Raw genomic sequence first — 19,087 nt, 5'->3', positions numbered from 1 at the left:
GCTTTCAGCTACACCTTAGCAGCCTTGTAAGAAGAACCAAGAAGAGAATGGGTTGTTGGAAGGGGCAAAGGTCCTTACTGTCTCTCACATCCTGTGAAATGTGTTCCTCACTATGACACAATGTGTCACATACTGGCTTTTATTCTCAACATTACAGATTTAAGAGGCAAAGATACTGCATAAGCAGACCGATCCCCCTCTTGTCCCTTCCTAATTTTATTTTTTTAACCAATTCTATAAGTATGAAACAAAACACATTCATGATAAAATGTTTCTCACATTTTAGTATCAATTTGGGAAAGTGCTATTTTGAATTTCCAAATAGCAAGATTCTGTTGTATATTTCAGTGATGAGTGTTTCTTCTGAAGTTGTTTTTAATCTCATCTTGCAAATACAGCTGGAGCACAAAAGTCTTGTATTTGACATCTTAGGAAAGAGCTAATTTATTGCACTGATTTCTTTAACAGGTGAGATTTACATATTATCAAGCAGTAAAAGTATGACACAGCCTCACAGCGGGAAACTCTACAAGATCATCGACCCAAAAAGGTGAGCATCACTAAAATTAGTCTTTCCTTCAACAGGTTAGAAAACAAAATGTAAATGTAGTTCTTTACATGTAGCTGAATTATGCAACACTATGCAATTCAGTAAGAAAGGAAATTCTCAATGCAGGAGGCTTCCTAAAAGCAAATGCACCATCATCAGCAAGCAGAACTGATTCACTAAAAGTAATCACTGTCTCATAGAAAGTGAATGTCAGAAGAACAGAGGTGTAACCAACACTAACTTCTGGAAATTTTCACTCTTCATCAATATCCTAAATGCTGCCCACTTTTCCACCTAGATTCCCATTTTTTGCATGCTTTCATAGAAAAGTAGACATATTTAATGTGGAACCATGTGGACCTGCACAGGTAAAACATGCTCCTGGTAGTTCTGAAGCAATTGACTTGTAGGTACCACAGAGGCTAAGCAGCATCAATGAAAAGCAGATGCTAGAATTCTCCCCAGCACTACTACTTCCTTACCTGCCATTGTGGTAGGACAGCGCACAATGGGAGCTGGCTCAAAAGGTTAGTACTGGCTGACAATACCTACTCTGTGTACTGAAAAGCTACTACAGAAAATAATTTCACAGTACTAGACAGCAGAGAAGCCATCCCCAGGCAGTGCTAGTCTCACTTCCTCAGTTTCAGTCTTGCCACAGGGACATTGCTAAGGGACAAATCCCAAACATCTCTTCAGTTGTATAGGAGATACCACCGGTGGAGAATAATACAGAGAACTGAATCCTCAGTTGGTGTGAACTGTCACTGCTTACAAGTTTTCAGCATCTTTCCATATCCCTGCATTTGCCTGTCTTTCCCTGGGAAGGTTTGGAGCACCAAGGAACGAAACCTTCTTCTCTTGGACTGTGTGCCAAAAATATATTAAATTCTTTAACAGTTCTTAAAGCACCATTTCCAAAAGGCTTATAAATCCCACTCAAGTAACTTATGAGACATGGAGTTAATATGATCAGCTTAACTATTTAGACTAATTTATTAGCTGTAAAATGAAGATAAATGAAAATTATCAAACCAGACTTTCTGAGATATGATCTTTGCAGAGCAGTTGGAGCTACTAAAATATTAGGGGATCTGGAAAGACTGCAAAAAGCCAGTTTCCAACATGACCCAGGGGCCCCAGCACCAATAAGAGCAGATGACTAGTAGATACTCACTTTCACTGGAGAAATACCATTTTCTTCCTGGTGGATCTTGCTGTTCTATCAGACCAATTCTGTAGCATGTAAAGGTACCACATCCATCCTGCAAAAGCATCAGAAATTAACACAAAATGAAGTGGCCAACAGAAATGAAGTTTGTCATATTAGTTACTTTGACCTTATCATACCCTGAAAAAGCAATTGCCTGTTTGTGCAGCATCTATGTCAGCACGTTCTCCCATTAGCATCAGATAGAGTTAGACTCACATTTTTGGGTTTGCTATTGACTGCTTCAGAGAGGAATCTATTTTCCTGTAAGAATTTAAATTCTAAAAATTGTTATTGGGACAAGTAAATAATAAATATGTGAAACAGGATGCACACTGTATTATAAGTTACAGTAGAGTTTCAGTGTTCTATAATTATACTATCCCAAACCTACAGCAAGTCATTTGGAAGCAGATGTTACTTGCAGGTTAGTGCAGTCTGTCAGTCAAGGTCAGTACGTGTGTTTTACTTATGCTTTCTGGTATTAAAAACATTTTTTTCGAACAAAACTTGCCATTCTGTCTGGGATTGTTTATTCTGTTGGTGTATGGTTTTAAGTGAATTTTACACCCTAAATCCACTATTAGTATCTAATTACATGGGGCTGCCTTGTTTGACCTCGGCTTTTTGTTCTTGTTACCTCTTCCAGTAGGGTGGTCTTCAGCTGACATACCTGAAAGGCGAGACCTCCCATTGCTGAGCTCACGGTTGGCTCTTTTCATGCATGAAAAAGGGTCGAGACTCTGTTCGGCTACTGGTGAAAGTAACCAGAAAACTATAAAATACTTCGGTAAATTGGCACACAGTTGAAATTAAACAGACTGTGGCAAAGGGACATAGGTTTTGGTAACACTTTTTAGAAACATGAGATAATTATCATTCAGGCAAAGTTTTGAGTTTTGTTGTTTTTCAATCTCACACCAGTGCAGGCTTTTAAAAGACAGATAGCTACTTCCACAAAAGAGCATTGCAGCTCTATTAACCATTTAATGCTAATTTCACATTGCACATGTAAACAATTTTAAAATTCCATGGCATTGGCAAATGTTCATGTAATGCTTTGTTAACAAAATATTGTTAATCATGCACTGATATTTTTTGCATACTAATATTGTTGCTCCTTCATGTCTTCCTCATGGTATGTGCCATACAAATATATCAAATTCAGGTATAAACCCTAGTAAGCTCTCTAGAACACAAAATAAAGATGATAGAAGTGGGATCTGAGTATCAGGTATAAATAAAGTCATCAAGATACTGATTTGTCACATCTTAGAAATTCATTGCTTGCTAAGAAAACCCTTCACATGTAACAAAAATGAAGTGTTAAGCTGAAGTGATATAACAAATTGATAAATATGATCAACACAGAGGTTCTGAATCCTTCCATCATCAAGGCAGTTTGAAACATAGAATTAAAGTTACCACAGGAAACTTTTGTTCAGGTCTTCCAAATACTTAATGTCAATAACTGAATAGCTTCCCCTCAAAAGCACAGAATTAAATAATCCTTCTCATTTTAACAAGGTTCTTAAAATAATACATTAGTACTTTGGAGTTTTTAGACAATGAATCGATGGATCAGAAACATGAAAGTTAAATTGTATGTTAAAACCAAATATGTGAGGTGCTGCAAAATACACATTTACTGTTACCAAAATCAGGTAGAGTGAAGAGGATAGGTAATAGTATAGTTGGCTTTGAGATTGGAGAAGATGCGAGAAACCCTAAGAATTACAAACACTTAAGACCAGGTTTAGGTAAATTAGTTAAACTAGCAGACAAAAGAAGAATTTCTTAAGTTAAAACTGTGTCTCTGAAAAATATATCTATTCTTTGATGATTATAAAAAAAGTTATCACAAGTAAACTGCTTTCCAGGGTTAGGAACTCATGAAAAAACACAGGGAGAAAGACTTATGTACTTCTCACCTAAAAGACACGGCTGCTCATGTCCTGAAGATCAGTGAAAATCCTAGCACTTTAGAAATTGTCTTTGTGACCAAAAAAGAAAACCTTTTTATTTTCTATATTTCTACTTTCTGGTTTATGATTTTTCTATCTGGCTTTCTGTTTCTACAAATACATAATAGTATAAATCAAAAACACATTGGTGAATGCATAGGAAAAATAGCTAGGTAAACAGTGGTGTAGAAAATGTGTATAGGTCCAAATATTACAGTTAGTCAATAACGGAGAAAACAGAAGATGAACTCATTAGAAAACAAAACCTTGACGAGAGGAGAAAATCAGCTGTCGACAGTATTAAAAATGAGTATTTAAATAAGAAAGATCTGTTGATAGGTTCATATCAGCTGTACGTCAACCATTATTACCAGCTGTTCTTTAAAAACCATAGATGAGGACAGACCAAGAAGTAAGAAAATAAACTTTGGAAGGTGGCAGAACAGCCATAATATGGCTTTGTGAGCCTTCTTTTACAATACTTATACTATGATCACTTTTATCTCCAGGCAAATTCTAGAAAAAATTAAAGAATCAGAGAAGAGTATTCAAACTGATGGACAATACAAAAGATTTCCATTTAACACCTGAAACTTAGAAAAGTTTATAGTGCTGTATAGTTTTGTGAAGTTTTAAGTGTTTGCCACTGTTGATACAGTGATTCCAAAGGGAATAATACTTTTGCTTGGGATGGCTCACCGGAGGAAGCAGGTGATTTTTATGAAAGAGGGCAGATCTTAAGTGTCCTTGCACACTTAAGATTTCCTCTTCCTCTCCTTCTAACACCTTACAGGTCTGGATTTCAGTATTTTTCATATCATCAGCCAGAATAGCTGCTTTCCGTTGGATTGAAACTTGAACTTGATCCAAACCACCTCACTCCTCTTTCATGCCCCCCCCCCCACCCAAGAGTATGTAATTCCACTTATCATCCTTTCCATCATCACCTTCTGGGATTTCCCCTATCACAGAGTATTTCCAGAGAGACTGATTTCAGACACTAAGGGACAGTATCTAGGTCATACCTCATTTTGATATTGTTTGGGCTCTTTACAAAAACACTGGTGGCTTTATTTTTTAGTATGAATCTAGAGTGTTTGATGGTATGATAAGAAGAATAGCATTTATGAAAGCGTAGCCCTCTTCAAGGCTTTCATTACTATGGAAATGGAAACACAGAAACATACAGTATTAGACTAATCTGCATCAAGATACTCAGGTCTGATGGGTTATGGATACACTCTGAAGCTACTACTGGAAACTCTCTGTAGAGTGAGCCAATTTTGTTGGTGAATGCTCTCACCAACCCAGGTGGGCCATATGATTTCTTTCTGTTCAGAAAGTTACTATCCCTTAAGTCATTTGAGGGAATGGAAAGCCAGAATTAATGTCTAATGATGTTTACTTTAGCCGGAGCATGCAAAATTCTTATCTCATTTACCTACCCACATGCAGTTACTATTCCCATAAGAGACACTAAAGAGAAATTAGAGCTTTTTGCGAATACCAGTCTAGAGAGTTTCACTTTACAGAAGTACTTCACAAAAACTCCTTTGTAACCACAATGGAAAAACCTAAGGATTTTTTTCAATCACATCCCAGCTCACTGACTGTAAAAGTTTTTGTTTTGGTTTGGGATTTTTTTTTCCTCCCTTTTTTTTTTCAGTCTTTCTATCATTGGCTATTAAGGAGTTCTCACTTTTTATCACTTTATAAGGAAAAAACAGCTCAGTTTATCTTTTGCTTATTTTCTGGAGCCTGCAGGAAGCCTCTGCCATCCTAAAGAAAGTCACACATAATAGAGCAGCTTTAGCCCAGTAAGCCAGTCTTTCCCAATTCATCAGTCAAAGTGTTATGCAAGTGGCCCCCTAAATTGATAAATTCCCACAGTGCCTGTTGACCCAGCTGCCAAGTGTTCATGCAGCAGGTGTTGTTTTCATGACCACCCTGACAGTAATACAAACTGTTTAGCAGTTGCATTGACCTCTTAGCTATTAACATTGATACAGGCTTCACTAGGGACTAGTTTTCAAACATGACAGAATTTCTTAAGACTAGAGGTCATGAACAAGTATACCATATAAGAATAAATTTGATATGCTGCTGAGTTTAAATCTTAAAAGCCATGAGTTTTTTCCACATTATTCCCATGAACTAAATCTGGAGACAAGTAACGAGCTTTTGGCATCTCTCCCAGGACTAAAGGTATACTTTTTAATTTTAGAAGCTGTACCTGAAGAGATGCTATATTTATTCTATGACAAGTAGTAAATTTAGTCTGTGACAAGTAGTGAAACAAAATTATTTTTTCTTGACATTTTCCCTTATAAAGGAAAAACCCAAACAATTAGTGCACAAATTTTGGTGGTATACTTAAGCATCATTCTTACACCTAATATCCTGTGAGCAGTTAATGGAAGCATAACATTCTTTCCTTATATTTTTATCACAATCAGGATTTCTATGGCCATGTCCCTTCTTTGATTGTGAACATCCAGGAGTTTTGTTTGGGTTTTTCTCACTTTACTGGAAGAAAAGGAGATTTTTGATATTGTGTCAAAGGCACGAAGGAGGAATTGTTTTCAGTACCATTGTATTACAGCTGAATTTGACCCTCCATTTGCATTGATTTATGTATGTCTGAGTTACAGGCAAGCACATATAGCAACTGAATCACTGTGTGCATTTAGTGGAACTGTGAAGAGATGCACTAAGGAAAAGCATGAAATCCTAAGCAGTTCCAGCATGAGTTTCAATCTATTAAAGCATGTTCGACTTTTATGTGCTTCTAAACTAGCCTTAGAAGCTACTTTCTTACACTAGCTACAGTAATGCAGCAAAAAATATTTTACACATCCTACAGCCAAGAATTCCCAGCTCACTGCACTCATCAGCAAAGGGACCCAGCGAGGGCCCCAGCCCCCAGTACAACTTCTCCTCCGTGTTCCATACATTTAGAGTTGTTATACAGTTTCATGAAAGCATGTTTTAACAAGCAAGATATACTGTACTGTACTGTATATATGAACAGCTCTTTAAGATAACTAGAATTGTACAGACCGTATAAATAGTCATTATCAGCTACATTTTTGGCTGACTTTCTGCGGACCAAGTAGTGCTTACTGTAAGAGTAATCAAGCTGTACCCTTTTGAGTTTTATAGATTGAGGGAGACAAGAAAAAAATTCTCTCCAGCCCACAACGTGGCTCCATCTATTCCCCTCCATTTTCCACAAGTGAAGCAGTAGTTATATAAACAAAACCATAGGTTTGTCTAAGTGCTGGAAAGATCAGATCCCAACAGTCAGTTTGAAGACTTATATTATCTTTGTGAGATTCAGTTCAACTTATGCCAAGCTTGAAAATTTCCACCCCTTTAAAACCTTAGGAATGCAAAGTACAAGTATTGTGGGGCAAAGACTTTCTCTTGATACATATTGGTACCATAACAACATTCAAATCCTGAAAGAGAAGTGTGGCTTTTCCCATAGTACAACCAAGGAAAGCCAGTAATTCTTCTCACACACAAGGACTCTGCTGCAGCTGCATTTGTATTCCTCTTTTCCTAAGGCACTCTGCCAACCAGAATTTTTTCCATCTTTGTATCTACTCCACCCCCACCATTAACAAATATTGTCTGAGGATGATTAGAGCAGATTATTGATTGATGGTAGAATAAAAAGGGCAAAGTTATATTCACAAGTACCAAGAGCACTAGAAAACTTCAAATCATGAAAATGACCAGCCATGCTTGGCTGGATACAAAAAGTATTATTTCTACCTCCTTACTTAAATACAAATAATAAAAGAACCATATATTCCAACACTGTCATAGATAAATACTATACCACTATTCATAAAATAAATTATTATCTTCACAAATAAAATATCTGTGTGACTTATGAGGTCATTCTTTGCTAAAGATATGCCACTGGAGCTCTCTTCCAAGAGATGTTTCAGGAGCCTGAGGTTATGCTTCTTGCTAAACACAGTACTGTACTTGTTTTTGAGCAAGAAAAAGGCCCCTATTTAAAATAACTTGAAAGAAATGGGCTTTAACAGAGACAGATGAAGAAAGAATGTTGTCTCCTATGCAGTTGGCTATAAAGAAATCACTTCAAATTTAAATTTTTCTTTTTTTTTCCAGAGGTAGGAATGACAAGAATCTGAAAAAGGCTCCACTGAAAATCATATCATTTTATAGAACTGTTTCCCAAAGAGTACTGCCTGTGAATCTCACAATTTTTAAGTGTAGGAACTTTCTTAACCATTACTATAGAAATGGAATTTCTTACAGGTTAAAAACCTAATGCATTATATTTAAGACAGCTATGGAAATATGTAAACATGAAACCTGAAAGGGTTTCAAATATTGCTGCATGAAAGGTGTCAAAATGTTTCAAGGCCCTTAAATAATACAGGACCAGAAGTCTGATTTTCAGAAATGCTTTTGAAATTTTGCTACACTAAAGATGCATCTACACATTATTTCTGTCCTTAACATCTTTGGGGAACCAGATATTCTGTATGGATGTTTAAATAGTCATGGTAGCAATTAAGACTGAGCAGAGAAAGTGCTACAGTGAAGCAAACTAGTGAACCTGTACTCTACTACTGTGTTTCAGAGACAAATGCAAGAAACCGTGTAATGTACCATTAACAAGCTGCATGCCAAAATGGGTGGGTGGGGGAGAATATAAACCCAGTCAGCTAGTTAGGGACTTCTATATCATTAGGTATGAGCACTTATTTTTCTTTAAAATTTTTTTTATTCTATCTAATATTACTTTGAATGTCCCCATTGTGCATAGAAAAATCTTTGTAAAACCCTACTAGAACATGGGCTTCATTGGTATCTTAGAAGCCATGAGTTCAACTAGTCATTTTTTTCCCCTCAATTTCTTATGATGTTGAAACGTCAAGAATGCCCAATTTCCCTTGTCTTTTTCTGTCGCTGTTTTCCGCACCTCCATCATACCCCGTCTTCAGATTTCAAAGACTATGCTTTTCTCCCCATAGGATTATCAGTCTAGGATTTTAATATTTGACAGGATAATCAGTGCATCAGCTGCTGTATCACCTATTTGCATATAATTGGGGGTTTAATACTGATGTCAGCATAATGAACAATGTTATTTTCTATTCTATTTCTATCTCATACAATTTTGCTTTGGTTTGTTCAGATTCTAGCTGGACACTTAGCCATGGCTTCTCTGAACTCTCCACAAAACTTGTAAAATCTTCATCCTGCAAATTTCAAGCTTAGGAATGTATGGCAGTAGTTCAGATTATCTGCTTGAGAATAAAAAAATTTTTTATTTGTCACTAACTTCATTTACAATGATGCTTCCATTCACTTACTTGTTTAGATCTCTGAGGAGATCCTGATGTTCTTTTCAAAACTTACTCCTGTGCAATCAAACCTACAGCAGAGACAAAACATGGTACCTCTACCATGAGCCTATAGCCTTGTGATGATCCTATCAGTCTCTAGCTGCTGAACTCAGACAGCAAATAAGTGGCCAATATGGTGATATACAGCTAAATTAAAAACAAAAAAACCCCAAACAATTAACATCTAAAATGCATTGGAAGTCTTATCAACAGTTAGAGCATGCTTAGGTTAAAACACTTAAGTGTTTTACACACTTAACACTACAGAAGGAACACTACAGTTGCTTCTTTGTTAAGGAAGATAATGTTGTGCTTTTGCAAATAAAAAAGGCTAGATATCCAAAATACTTTGTAGACATTGACAGAAAAAATTTGCATTATGTACGACTTGATACCAAGAAGCCCAGGAAAAAACAGTATCAGAAATATTTTGTCAACTGAACTACAATTTCCTTCATACATGCATTTCACAGAAGCACTCGCAGAATGGTTGAGGCTGGAAGGGACCTCTGGGGGGGTACCTCGCCCAACACCCTGTGCTCAAGCAGGACCACCTAGAGCCAGTTGTTCAGGACCATGTCCAGACAGTTTCTGAATATCTCCAAAGATGGAGACTCCACAACCTCTCTGGGCAACTTGTGCCGGTAGTGAAAGAGTCTTCCCTGATGTTCAGATGCTTCAGTAAGCATCCAGAATGCATAATACAAATATGATTTCATGACAATATGGAAATTAAATATCTGCTGTGTCAAACTGAATTCATAGAGGCAATACGTTTGCAAAATTATTATGCATGCCATAATGTGTGACATAAAACTTGCTGTTCAGATTACTCTTCCCAGGATACAAACAGAAACATAAATCAGCAAGAAAAGCAAAAAGACACCATCAGATTCTGGACTGAATTATATGACTATTTGTGCTCGCTGAAGAAATCGCACACAATCAGTAGAATTTAGCATGTCTAATAATGATATTATCCAGAGATATATGCTGCCTGTGATTAGGTCTTCAGGAAGTTTGTTTGCCAGGTTTATGCTTTTAAGAATTCTCAAGGACTATTATCTCATCTTGTAGACCTTGAAGGCAGTTATACGAAAGAACAGAAAATCACACTGTATTGTTCTTTAATGTAACATGTTATGCCTACATTTCCTGGTGTTTCTGAGAAAAAAAGCAATCCTCTTAGAACTGATTTCTCCCACTGATAGTACAATAAAAGAGACTCAGGCCTGTAATAACAACCCCAAAGCCTTTCTTATTGACCCCAACTTTTAACTGTTTGGTTCATTTTATTTTTTTTTCAGGCCTTTAGTCCCTGAAGAATGCAAAAGAACAGCTCAGCCTGCACAGATACTGACATCTGAATGCTCAAGGCATTGTCGGAACGGGCACTGCACTCCCACAGGAAAATGCTGCTGCAATCAAGGCTGGGAAGGAGAATTCTGCAGAACTGGTGTGTATACAGATTCACAGCAATAAGTGAAAAAAACCCATGATATGTTATAAATTGCTTTTAATTATTTGCTGAGAGAAATTTTCAATGTATGTCACTGACCATCAGTTCTAAGGCAATGACAAAGACGTACTGATCTCATGAGTTGTAGGAGAACTGTAAGTTTGGATGAGTGCAACTGTTAAAACATTTAATGCAGCGTGAACAATTACAGAATGCAATTAATAGCATAAATATGACAGACAAAAGTATTATTTTTTTCACAAGAATGTACAATGAAAGGAAATGCAATCAATACATGTTTCCTATTTGGACACTAAGCTTTCACCTGCAATATTATCATTGTCAGTGGCATATAGGAGTCCCTTGTCAGGAAAGATGACAAATCAGACCTTCAGGTCACTATTGTATATTTTGCACTTTGCTAAGGTAATGTAAATACTTTAGTTTTGGTACATCCTTACTTCTGATACTACAGAATAAAATTGCTCTAGTTTGTTAACTAGAATTATGTGTAGAAGTTATCACAAAGCAGCTAATAACCAGAACATTACTGTAATCTATTATTAATCACAGTGCTTTTATTAAGTCCTATCTTGTTGCCATAGTGTAACTTTTAAAAGTCACTTACTTGAAAAAGTGACTGTAATCAAACTAGGTGTTGGATATGACACCAAAGGGGTGAGATGAATGAACATGCGGTGCCAAAGCTGTCATATCACTGTCTCACAGAGGCTGTGGTTATGTCTGAGCTGTATAATTTTGGCCTATGCAGGTCTTCCAGAGCAAGCCTGGGTACCAGAAGTTGCTATTAGTGCACTAGTGCAGTCTTCTGACTGAACATGTTTGCCTAGTGAGTTTATGCCGATGCCTATACAAATAGATAAGGTTAACATACTGGCAGTAGAACTCAAGTGTAAAAGAATCACTGAGTAAGACAAAGCAAGGTTCATATGATGGACCAGGAATAATTCAGGTTGGAAGGGCACTCAGGAGAACGCTGCTGAAGCAGGATCAGCTACGTGGTCCTTATAGCCTGGAGTGTAAATTTCAGCAGTCTCCTGGTTTCTAGTGATGATCAGGAGTGACTTTGGAATTAAATTAAATGAAATTAATTAAATCACTCATGATATATCATACTGGCAAGATTCATGAGTTGACCATCATGCAACCATGCAACAAAAGCAATGGATGAGTTAATCTGATCAAATAGTGCAACTTCGGTTGTCCTCACTTGTCAGTCAGAGGTTTCCTCCATTTAGAGAATGAGGCTCATTCTACAGCCCTGGTTCAAGTGGAACTTAAAAGTAAAAAAGATCTCCAGTGTGACCATAAATGGGTCTTGAATAATCTAGCTTGTTTAAAAAATTACAGCTCTGTGATAGATGATTTAATAAACGCAATGTACAAGAAAGCTACAGAAAATACATAGACTGTATCCCACACAACACTTACAGGGATGGGGCAGCCACATCTTCTCTGAGCAACTTGTCCCAGTGTTTCACCACCCTCACAGTAAAGAATTTCTTCCTAATGTCTAATCTCAAAAAAAACCTCTAAAATCTAAAATCTCTAAAAAAATCTCTAAAAATACTCTGGTTCTTTTCTTCCTAAAAGAAATTCAGTTCTGTTCCACACATAAGTGATTCAAGAGCCAAAGGAATGTACCTCTGTGGTCAGTTGTAGTCTGCTCTGCAAAGGACAGCATGTAGTGCAGAACTCTCTGTGTGTACAAAGGAGCTGACCTGAGATTTAGTACTTGTTAGACTGGAGATGGTCAGGTACTAAAGCGTCTCAGAAACTTCAGGGCTTTTTGTGCTGCTAGCATAAGAAATGGTATAAGTTATACAACCACTGTAAAGATCTAGATGTGCTGCATGTCTTTTTTTTAAATAACATCTGGAGCCCAAAGTCTTTTGAGTTGGATCTTCCATACACTCCAAAATGAAGCATGAATAGAGGAATTGGACTTTTTCAAAAATCTATTTGAGCTTCACAGTCTGTCCTGGGTGACGTCCTCTCAGACATACAAAATTACTTCCTCCCCCTAATATTCTAAGCTTAAAAAAATAATGTTTTCAAAGATGGTAATATTTCATCCTTTTCAGCCTGTTTTTAATTTATGTGCTTTATCGCTTTAAATTTAGAAAGGCATTAATGAATGTGTACTGTATAATTTTGGTTTGTGATGCTCTAAACAAACTAGAAAATCACTGTTTTTTACCCACAGCAAAATGTGACCCAGCCTGTCGACATGGAGGTGTCTGTGTAAGGCCTAATAAATGCTTATGTAAAAAAGGCTATCTCGGCCCCCAGTGTGAACAAGTGGATAGAAACATCCGAAGAGTGACAAGGGCAGGTATTCTTGATCAGATCCTAGACATGACATCCTATTTGCTGGATCTAACCAGCTATATTGTATAATTTCTGGGACTATTTGGAAACTACACTTTCAACGGGCATTTGTTTTGAATCCTGTCATTTTTAAAAGACTCTTGTCCTGCAACAAAAACCAGTGATTTGATTTACTTTATTAATTTAAGTATAATATCCACAAATGTGCAGGTAAATTCTTTGTGTGTGTGTCAGTATTTCTGTACGTCTCCCCAGACGTACCGACTGCCAATATGCACACACATACACAGGCACGCACTATCACAAATGCGGTTTTATGGCTAGTGGAATTTTTTTTAATATTTATTTCTTCATGAGAAATAGTTTACGAAGTAATTCCACTGTAAATCACATTTCTGTCAAGGGACTTTTCGTGGTGTCTTAATGGATTCTTTGACATCCCAGAAATCTCATGTCTGTACCTATGTGATTATGGCGGTGAGAGAGCAGTTTTCAAACATCGGTGTATAAGCTGCTGCTTAATAAAATCCAGTTGTAATGGTTTCTAAGGTGAACTGAACTCCATCATGAGACAATATTTGAGAACTCCTTAATGCATTCCTATCGAGGCAATTCATTGTAAGACTGTAACCTTCACCTTCATCAATGTAACTCTATTACAGAATGTTATGCATTTCTTTATCTAGCATAGATGCAAAAATCTGGTTATCGCAGCTTAATATCAAGATTGTTTCAAGTGTTTAATAATTAAATTATATTCGCATATTTCAAAACCAGTCATCCTAGAAGGTCTGCTTTTTATCACATATTTTATTTAACAATGGGCACTGGGTTCATGTTACATATTTATATTATTTTATTTTATTTTTATAATATAGACATCACCTAGATGAGACAGCTTTACCATATCCTGTAAAATACTAAAGTTACATTTTTCACCAACTTAATTGGAAAGATGGGGAAAGAAAGAGCAATCACACTCTTTAATGTGTTGCGGATCTAATCTAGAAACGTATCCTTGTGTCAACTTGTACTCATTTACGACGGATGGAAAAAAACAACTGCCAACCAATCATAATAAAATTCCAGCTTATGTTAAAAGTGCTCATAAAGCGATTCCCACCGTAACAGGACAGGCCAGACTATACACGAGTAGACTGCTGCCAATTTCACGTTGAATGAAACATCCCTGGATGAGAGCTCACATAAGCACGTGTTGGCTGTGTAAGATGTCACTTGTACAAAACGTATAATGATTCTCACCAAATGCAATTTTAAATGTAAATGTTACTTGAAGAGCTAGTGTGAAATTGAGTCTTTGTAAATGTATCAATAAATACAGGCACATGCTATAGTCAGGTTTTCTAAAGTATTCCCAGACTAAGTAGATGGATCTTCAGAACTGATGCCCTCTTTATCTACAGCTGTAGGGCATTACTGGCAGTCTCTTTGCTCACTACTTACCTACTGACAGATTTTCTTTGCACTACCTGGCTGTTACAAAATCTTGCCTACGAAAAGAAAGCAGAGTAGCCCCAGTGTGCACATCCTATGGTTCTTATAAGCAGCTGCTCATTTGTCAATGATTTACAACACTTTAGGCAATAAGATCTAAAAGGCTTTAGCCATATTACTCTCCACTAGTAAAGTTACCTCTCTAGAACAGTGACATGCCATGCATTTTCCTTTCTAGTTGTCAGTCTTCATTTAGCACATTTTAAATCTTAAAGTACAGCATAACAGAAAGTTACATTTCCCTGTCTTAGGCATTCCAGCTCAGAGGAACAGAAAATTACATTTGCCTTCCATATATGTTTGCCTGGGTTTTGAGTGACCTCATGCCAAGTGGAAATTGGTTGAGAAATCTTGGTTAAGTGCTCAGTGAACAATGGCCTGCATTAAAAAGTGCATGCATAATTTTGCACAATGTAGATTCAACTGACAGTCCATTGAAAGACATCTTGGGATTAAATGAGCATGAAGACCAAATTGCCCTCTCACCCCAGAAAAGGGTGGTCCCTTATAGTCACACGAACACTTCATTGGCTAAGCAGTGTGACCAATCTTAAAATGAACCCTGCAGTAGCATCTGTAGGTTAATAGCAGCTCTTTGTCTCCGCTGCTTTCTGCCTTCAGTCTTTTCCCTGAATTCCATCACAAAAAGTTTTACAATTAAAAAATGTCCTGACAACCATTTTTGTAAATTGACCTTAGCATCTAATCTTTCCTTATTCAATGTGGGTGACAAAAATGTGAACTTCTCATGAATGAGCCAGCTGTCTAAATCTGTCACATGGCACAGTTTTATTACACTCTTCATAACCGGCAAAGCAAGAAAGTCACTGAAGTATTTTAGCAACATTTAAATATCTGACAGAGATAATATCTTTAACACTTTCTTTAATGAAATACATTTTAAAATAAATCCAACTTTACCTCCACTGTGACGCATTATTTTCAAAAGCTGGGGAGATGTGGATGTGATAGTTCTTTTCTCACTGGTTAGCTCCTAGAGACTTGAAAAGATCCCCAGGAATATATATGCCATAGTCATGTAGAGAAGGGATACCCATGATGTTATAGCTTTGACCTTAATAATAAAGACAATTTAGTTTACTAGTGAAATCAGAAAATAGAACTCCAGTAAAAGCTAAGAATTAAAACCATGTGTCATTTAAATCAATGGGAAAACACTTGTATCAGCTGCACTCAGAAAATAGCTTTTAAGCAAAATACTTCCATTTATTAAAAAAAAAAAAAAAAAAGAGTTTATGTTTGAGTCATTCCACCAAAGCTTCAAACCTAAGAAGTAATCTAAGTGAAGATTAGAGGGAGAGGGGAGACAGATAGTTTGTGGAAAGTGTTTTGCTTCATTTTTAAATCATCTTTTATATCATGTGAAAGCAAGCCTCTGCAGTAAGCCCACATGAGTACATAGGAAGTCCCAGTGGAAAAGAAGTATTCTCAAAAAAAAAGACACAAAAACTCCTAGCTGCTTATTTATCAAAAGAAATTACACTATTAAAAAGAGCGAGCAAACCCCAGGCCCAGCCACCCAAGATGCTGATATAAAAAGGGCAACTGCAGTAATTGCCCTGAGAATTGGCATACAAAACAAAAAAAAAAAGGGTCTGTAGAAAGCCTGTTGCCAGTTAGGTCATTCTGCAGCCATTCTCACACAACCTCCGAGAGCGTCCCAGAATAAAATTGAGCTTATAAATGAAACTAGATAAATGAGGCAATTAGATAAGGGCCTCCAGAAGGGACTTTATGTATGTGTTCGAGTTGTCTCTGTCTCTGTCTCTCTCTCCCCTAATCTTTTATTCCATTCATTTCTTCCTTTATTCAGAAATACTGCCTCTCTGTTCCCAACACATTGTACATTTCAAGCATTCTTTGAGGCTTTTTACTGTTAAAAGAGAACAAACATACCTGTTGCAAGAAACATAACTCTATTCCTGATGCCTGCTAGTTTTCAACTCTCATTTTATTATTCTGGGACATAAAACCTTCATCTTTCTAAGTGCCACTGATCAGAAAGAAGGCATACTATTCAAATATAAGAAATGTTTTTACTAAATAAATAAGTAGGGAAACAAAAAGATGTTATGTAAAATCAGCTCCAAATTGTTTCACTCCATTTCAGAAAAACAGTAAACTCATTTTTCTGATGCGTCCAGTAAGAAATATTAACTCAAACTGCTCCCCTCGAGGAAATAAGTCCCTTCCGTTAACAGTCAGGGACACAGACACAAGCCCTTTGTACCTTTAAATCCTCACAGGTTATTACATTTCATGCAAACAAAGTCCAAGTTAGGTATAAATAACTGTATTGCCAACATGACACCTCTGTTTATCGCCTTCTTTCATTCACTTCCCCACATTTCGGTTTTGCAGCTCCTTCCTTTCTAAAACCATAGCAAATGTCTATAATCCCTGGTTGCTGCAGGTGATGCTTATTAATTTTGAAACTGCCTAATAGACTTGGGCATCAAATAGGCTTCCCAGCAGGCTGAGGTTTTTCTCTCTTGATCATTCCACAGAGCTTTGTTATTTTATAGTGACTTCTAAGACTGTATCTTAGTGTGGACATTTACAGATCAGGAGTTTACAGCCTCAAGCAGCTCTGCCTCAGGATGTTAAGCTCAGACTAAAGCTGAAGGAAGAGAGAAAGCACTTGGTCACTATACAGTCACTATGCTCATCAGAAAGTTATCAATTTCCATCCAATAATCAGATGTCTGAAGCAAAAAGCAGAACAATATTCCTAGGATGATAAAATATTGCTTTTCAGTATATACTTTCTCTAATTTAGGGTTAGAAACAAGGACATTTCAGGTATATATATATGCAAAATGGAAATTCTGAAAACACTTATGAACAAGCAATTTTCCACAGGTGTAAAGTCCCATTAAGGTAAAAATAAACATTCATACATGTAATTTTACTTGCATCCATGAAACAGACAGTTATAAGATTCAAGCCATAAGGAAAAAACAAATCCAAGGACATCCTGCTCTGCTTGTTTTTCCTTAATTATGCAAATCCTTTAAAAGACATTAATGCATTTTAATTTACTATCCTGATACACAGATATATACTAAATTTAACTGTGTATCAGCTTAATTAGGAATTATACCATTTGATCTTCTGTCCAACTTAAAAAAGTGAACTTTGTCTCAGAAAAAACAAAATGAAGTCATGAAGTAAATAAAAACTAAGTTTTCCCATTTACAGTATTAAAATTGACCAACATCTTATTTTTGTCATTAAAAAAACAAAACAAACAAACAAAAAAAACCCCCACAAATATAAGAATCTCACCAAAAGAGTAACCAAAGCTTTATATTTATTCTAACCCAAACCTGCAGAAAGTACGTACTAAATAATCTGGATTCTGGCTACAAAAAAAACTGATAAACATTTCCATAAGTAGTTTCAGGGCAGATGTTGTAGAAACATGGAGAAAAGTTAAGCCTGTTTCGCTAGAATGTTCATTGTTTTCAACAGCAGAGTAATTCAGTGGAATAAGACACGCGTACTTTTTAGGGTATAGGTGTGAGACAGCAGAAGCCACCTGAAAGCTTAGTACAGGATTACTTTAATCTTTGAGGGCCTGACTCCAAGTCCATTGATGTCAACTGAAATCTCCTCTTGACTTCATTAGTTATAGGATTAAGTCCTTAAAAGATATCCACTTAGTTGGCAGAAGACCTCAGCTTCAGACATCAGTGCACACATGACCTCTCTGTGTCTGCATCTGTGTTCATTAGACATGCCAAGGGTTTCTGGAATAAGAGTGCAGATTCAGCCCTGCATAAAGCCTTACTGAGTATATCCTACTTAAAGATGTACAGAGCGTATCCAATCCTCTTGGGTTGCCTTATAATACTGCCAGCAGTTATACAAGGGGTGTATTAACTCAGCCAGGCTTCTTGATACTTGTTCAATATTGAGGAATTAGCTTACATTTTTCTCTTTTGCACATCTATATGCTTATTTCAAATATGTAAGCATATGCCACTAAGCAGTAATTACAATACCAAGTCAGTTGTCCCATTTTCTGAAATAGCCATAGTAAGATGGCACCCAAAGTTGCCCCCAGAAATGCTCACAAGCATTCACAGAAGGGTTCCCTCAACTGTTCTGAGTCCAGTATCACAAAGGCTGATTTCAGCAGCTAGGCACATTTTCAAAACATTTCTTCCTGTATTTAATAAGGATTGTGTAACATTTCAATCAAGACTATCCTAATCCAAAAACGTTGTTGTCACCCTTCCTAACAAGACTAGTAAGACTGAAAGCGACGAGACTCCTCAGTAATAAAATGACAGGCAAAAGTAATTATGGTGTGGGACATGAGCAAGCATTCTATAGACCCATATTAGGCAAAGGGGTATCTGCTTGCCTTTGCACTCATTGATTTCAGTTATGACTCTGCACACAGAATTTGTTGTGCTATAAAATGCACAACATCGAATCTTAGGACAGCAATTAATTCTGCATAGACTTCAACTGGGCAGACTGATTAATCAGATGCTATGACTAATGCCTTATCTGGGAAAAGACAAACATTACTATTTTATAGCACTGCACAAGCAGTTCAACTGACTGACGCATCAACCTTTTTCCTTCAGTTCACTCATGAGTTTATTAATA

The 19,087-nt window shown here is 36.7% G+C and overlaps 2 protein-coding genes across 2 annotated transcripts in view; one reads left to right on the top strand and one right to left on the bottom strand.

Moving 5' to 3' along the window:
- Positions 1-13,704, top strand: part of HHIP (hedgehog interacting protein) — a 70,813-nt gene extending 57,109 nt beyond the window's left edge. The window contains exons 11-13 of the mRNA XM_057416280.1: positions 469-550; positions 10,425-10,573; positions 12,804-13,704. Of these exons, the coding sequence (XP_057272263.1) occupies positions 469-550; positions 10,425-10,573; positions 12,804-12,997 (425 nt within the window). The 3' untranslated portion in view covers positions 12,998-13,704. The remainder of the gene's footprint in view (positions 1-468; positions 551-10,424; positions 10,574-12,803) is intronic.
- Positions 1,621-19,087, bottom strand: part of ANAPC10 (anaphase promoting complex subunit 10) — a 103,040-nt gene continuing 85,573 nt past the window's right edge. Inside the window, exon 4 of the mRNA XM_057416283.1 lies at positions 1,621-1,815. Within this exon, the coding sequence (XP_057272266.1) occupies positions 1,636-1,815 (180 nt within the window). The 3' untranslated portion in view covers positions 1,621-1,635. The remainder of the gene's footprint in view (positions 1,816-19,087) is intronic.

The sequence above is a fragment of the Pezoporus wallicus genome, unplaced genomic scaffold (genome assembly GCF_028554395.1).
Source record: "Pezoporus wallicus isolate ANWC-B61680 ecotype Strahan unplaced genomic scaffold, APGP_CSIRO_Pwel_v1 contig_8732, whole genome shotgun sequence".
NCBI classification, from domain to species: Eukaryota; Metazoa; Chordata; class Aves; order Psittaciformes; family Psittacidae; genus Pezoporus; species Pezoporus wallicus.
This window is presented reverse-complemented; position numbering and strand designations above follow the sequence as displayed.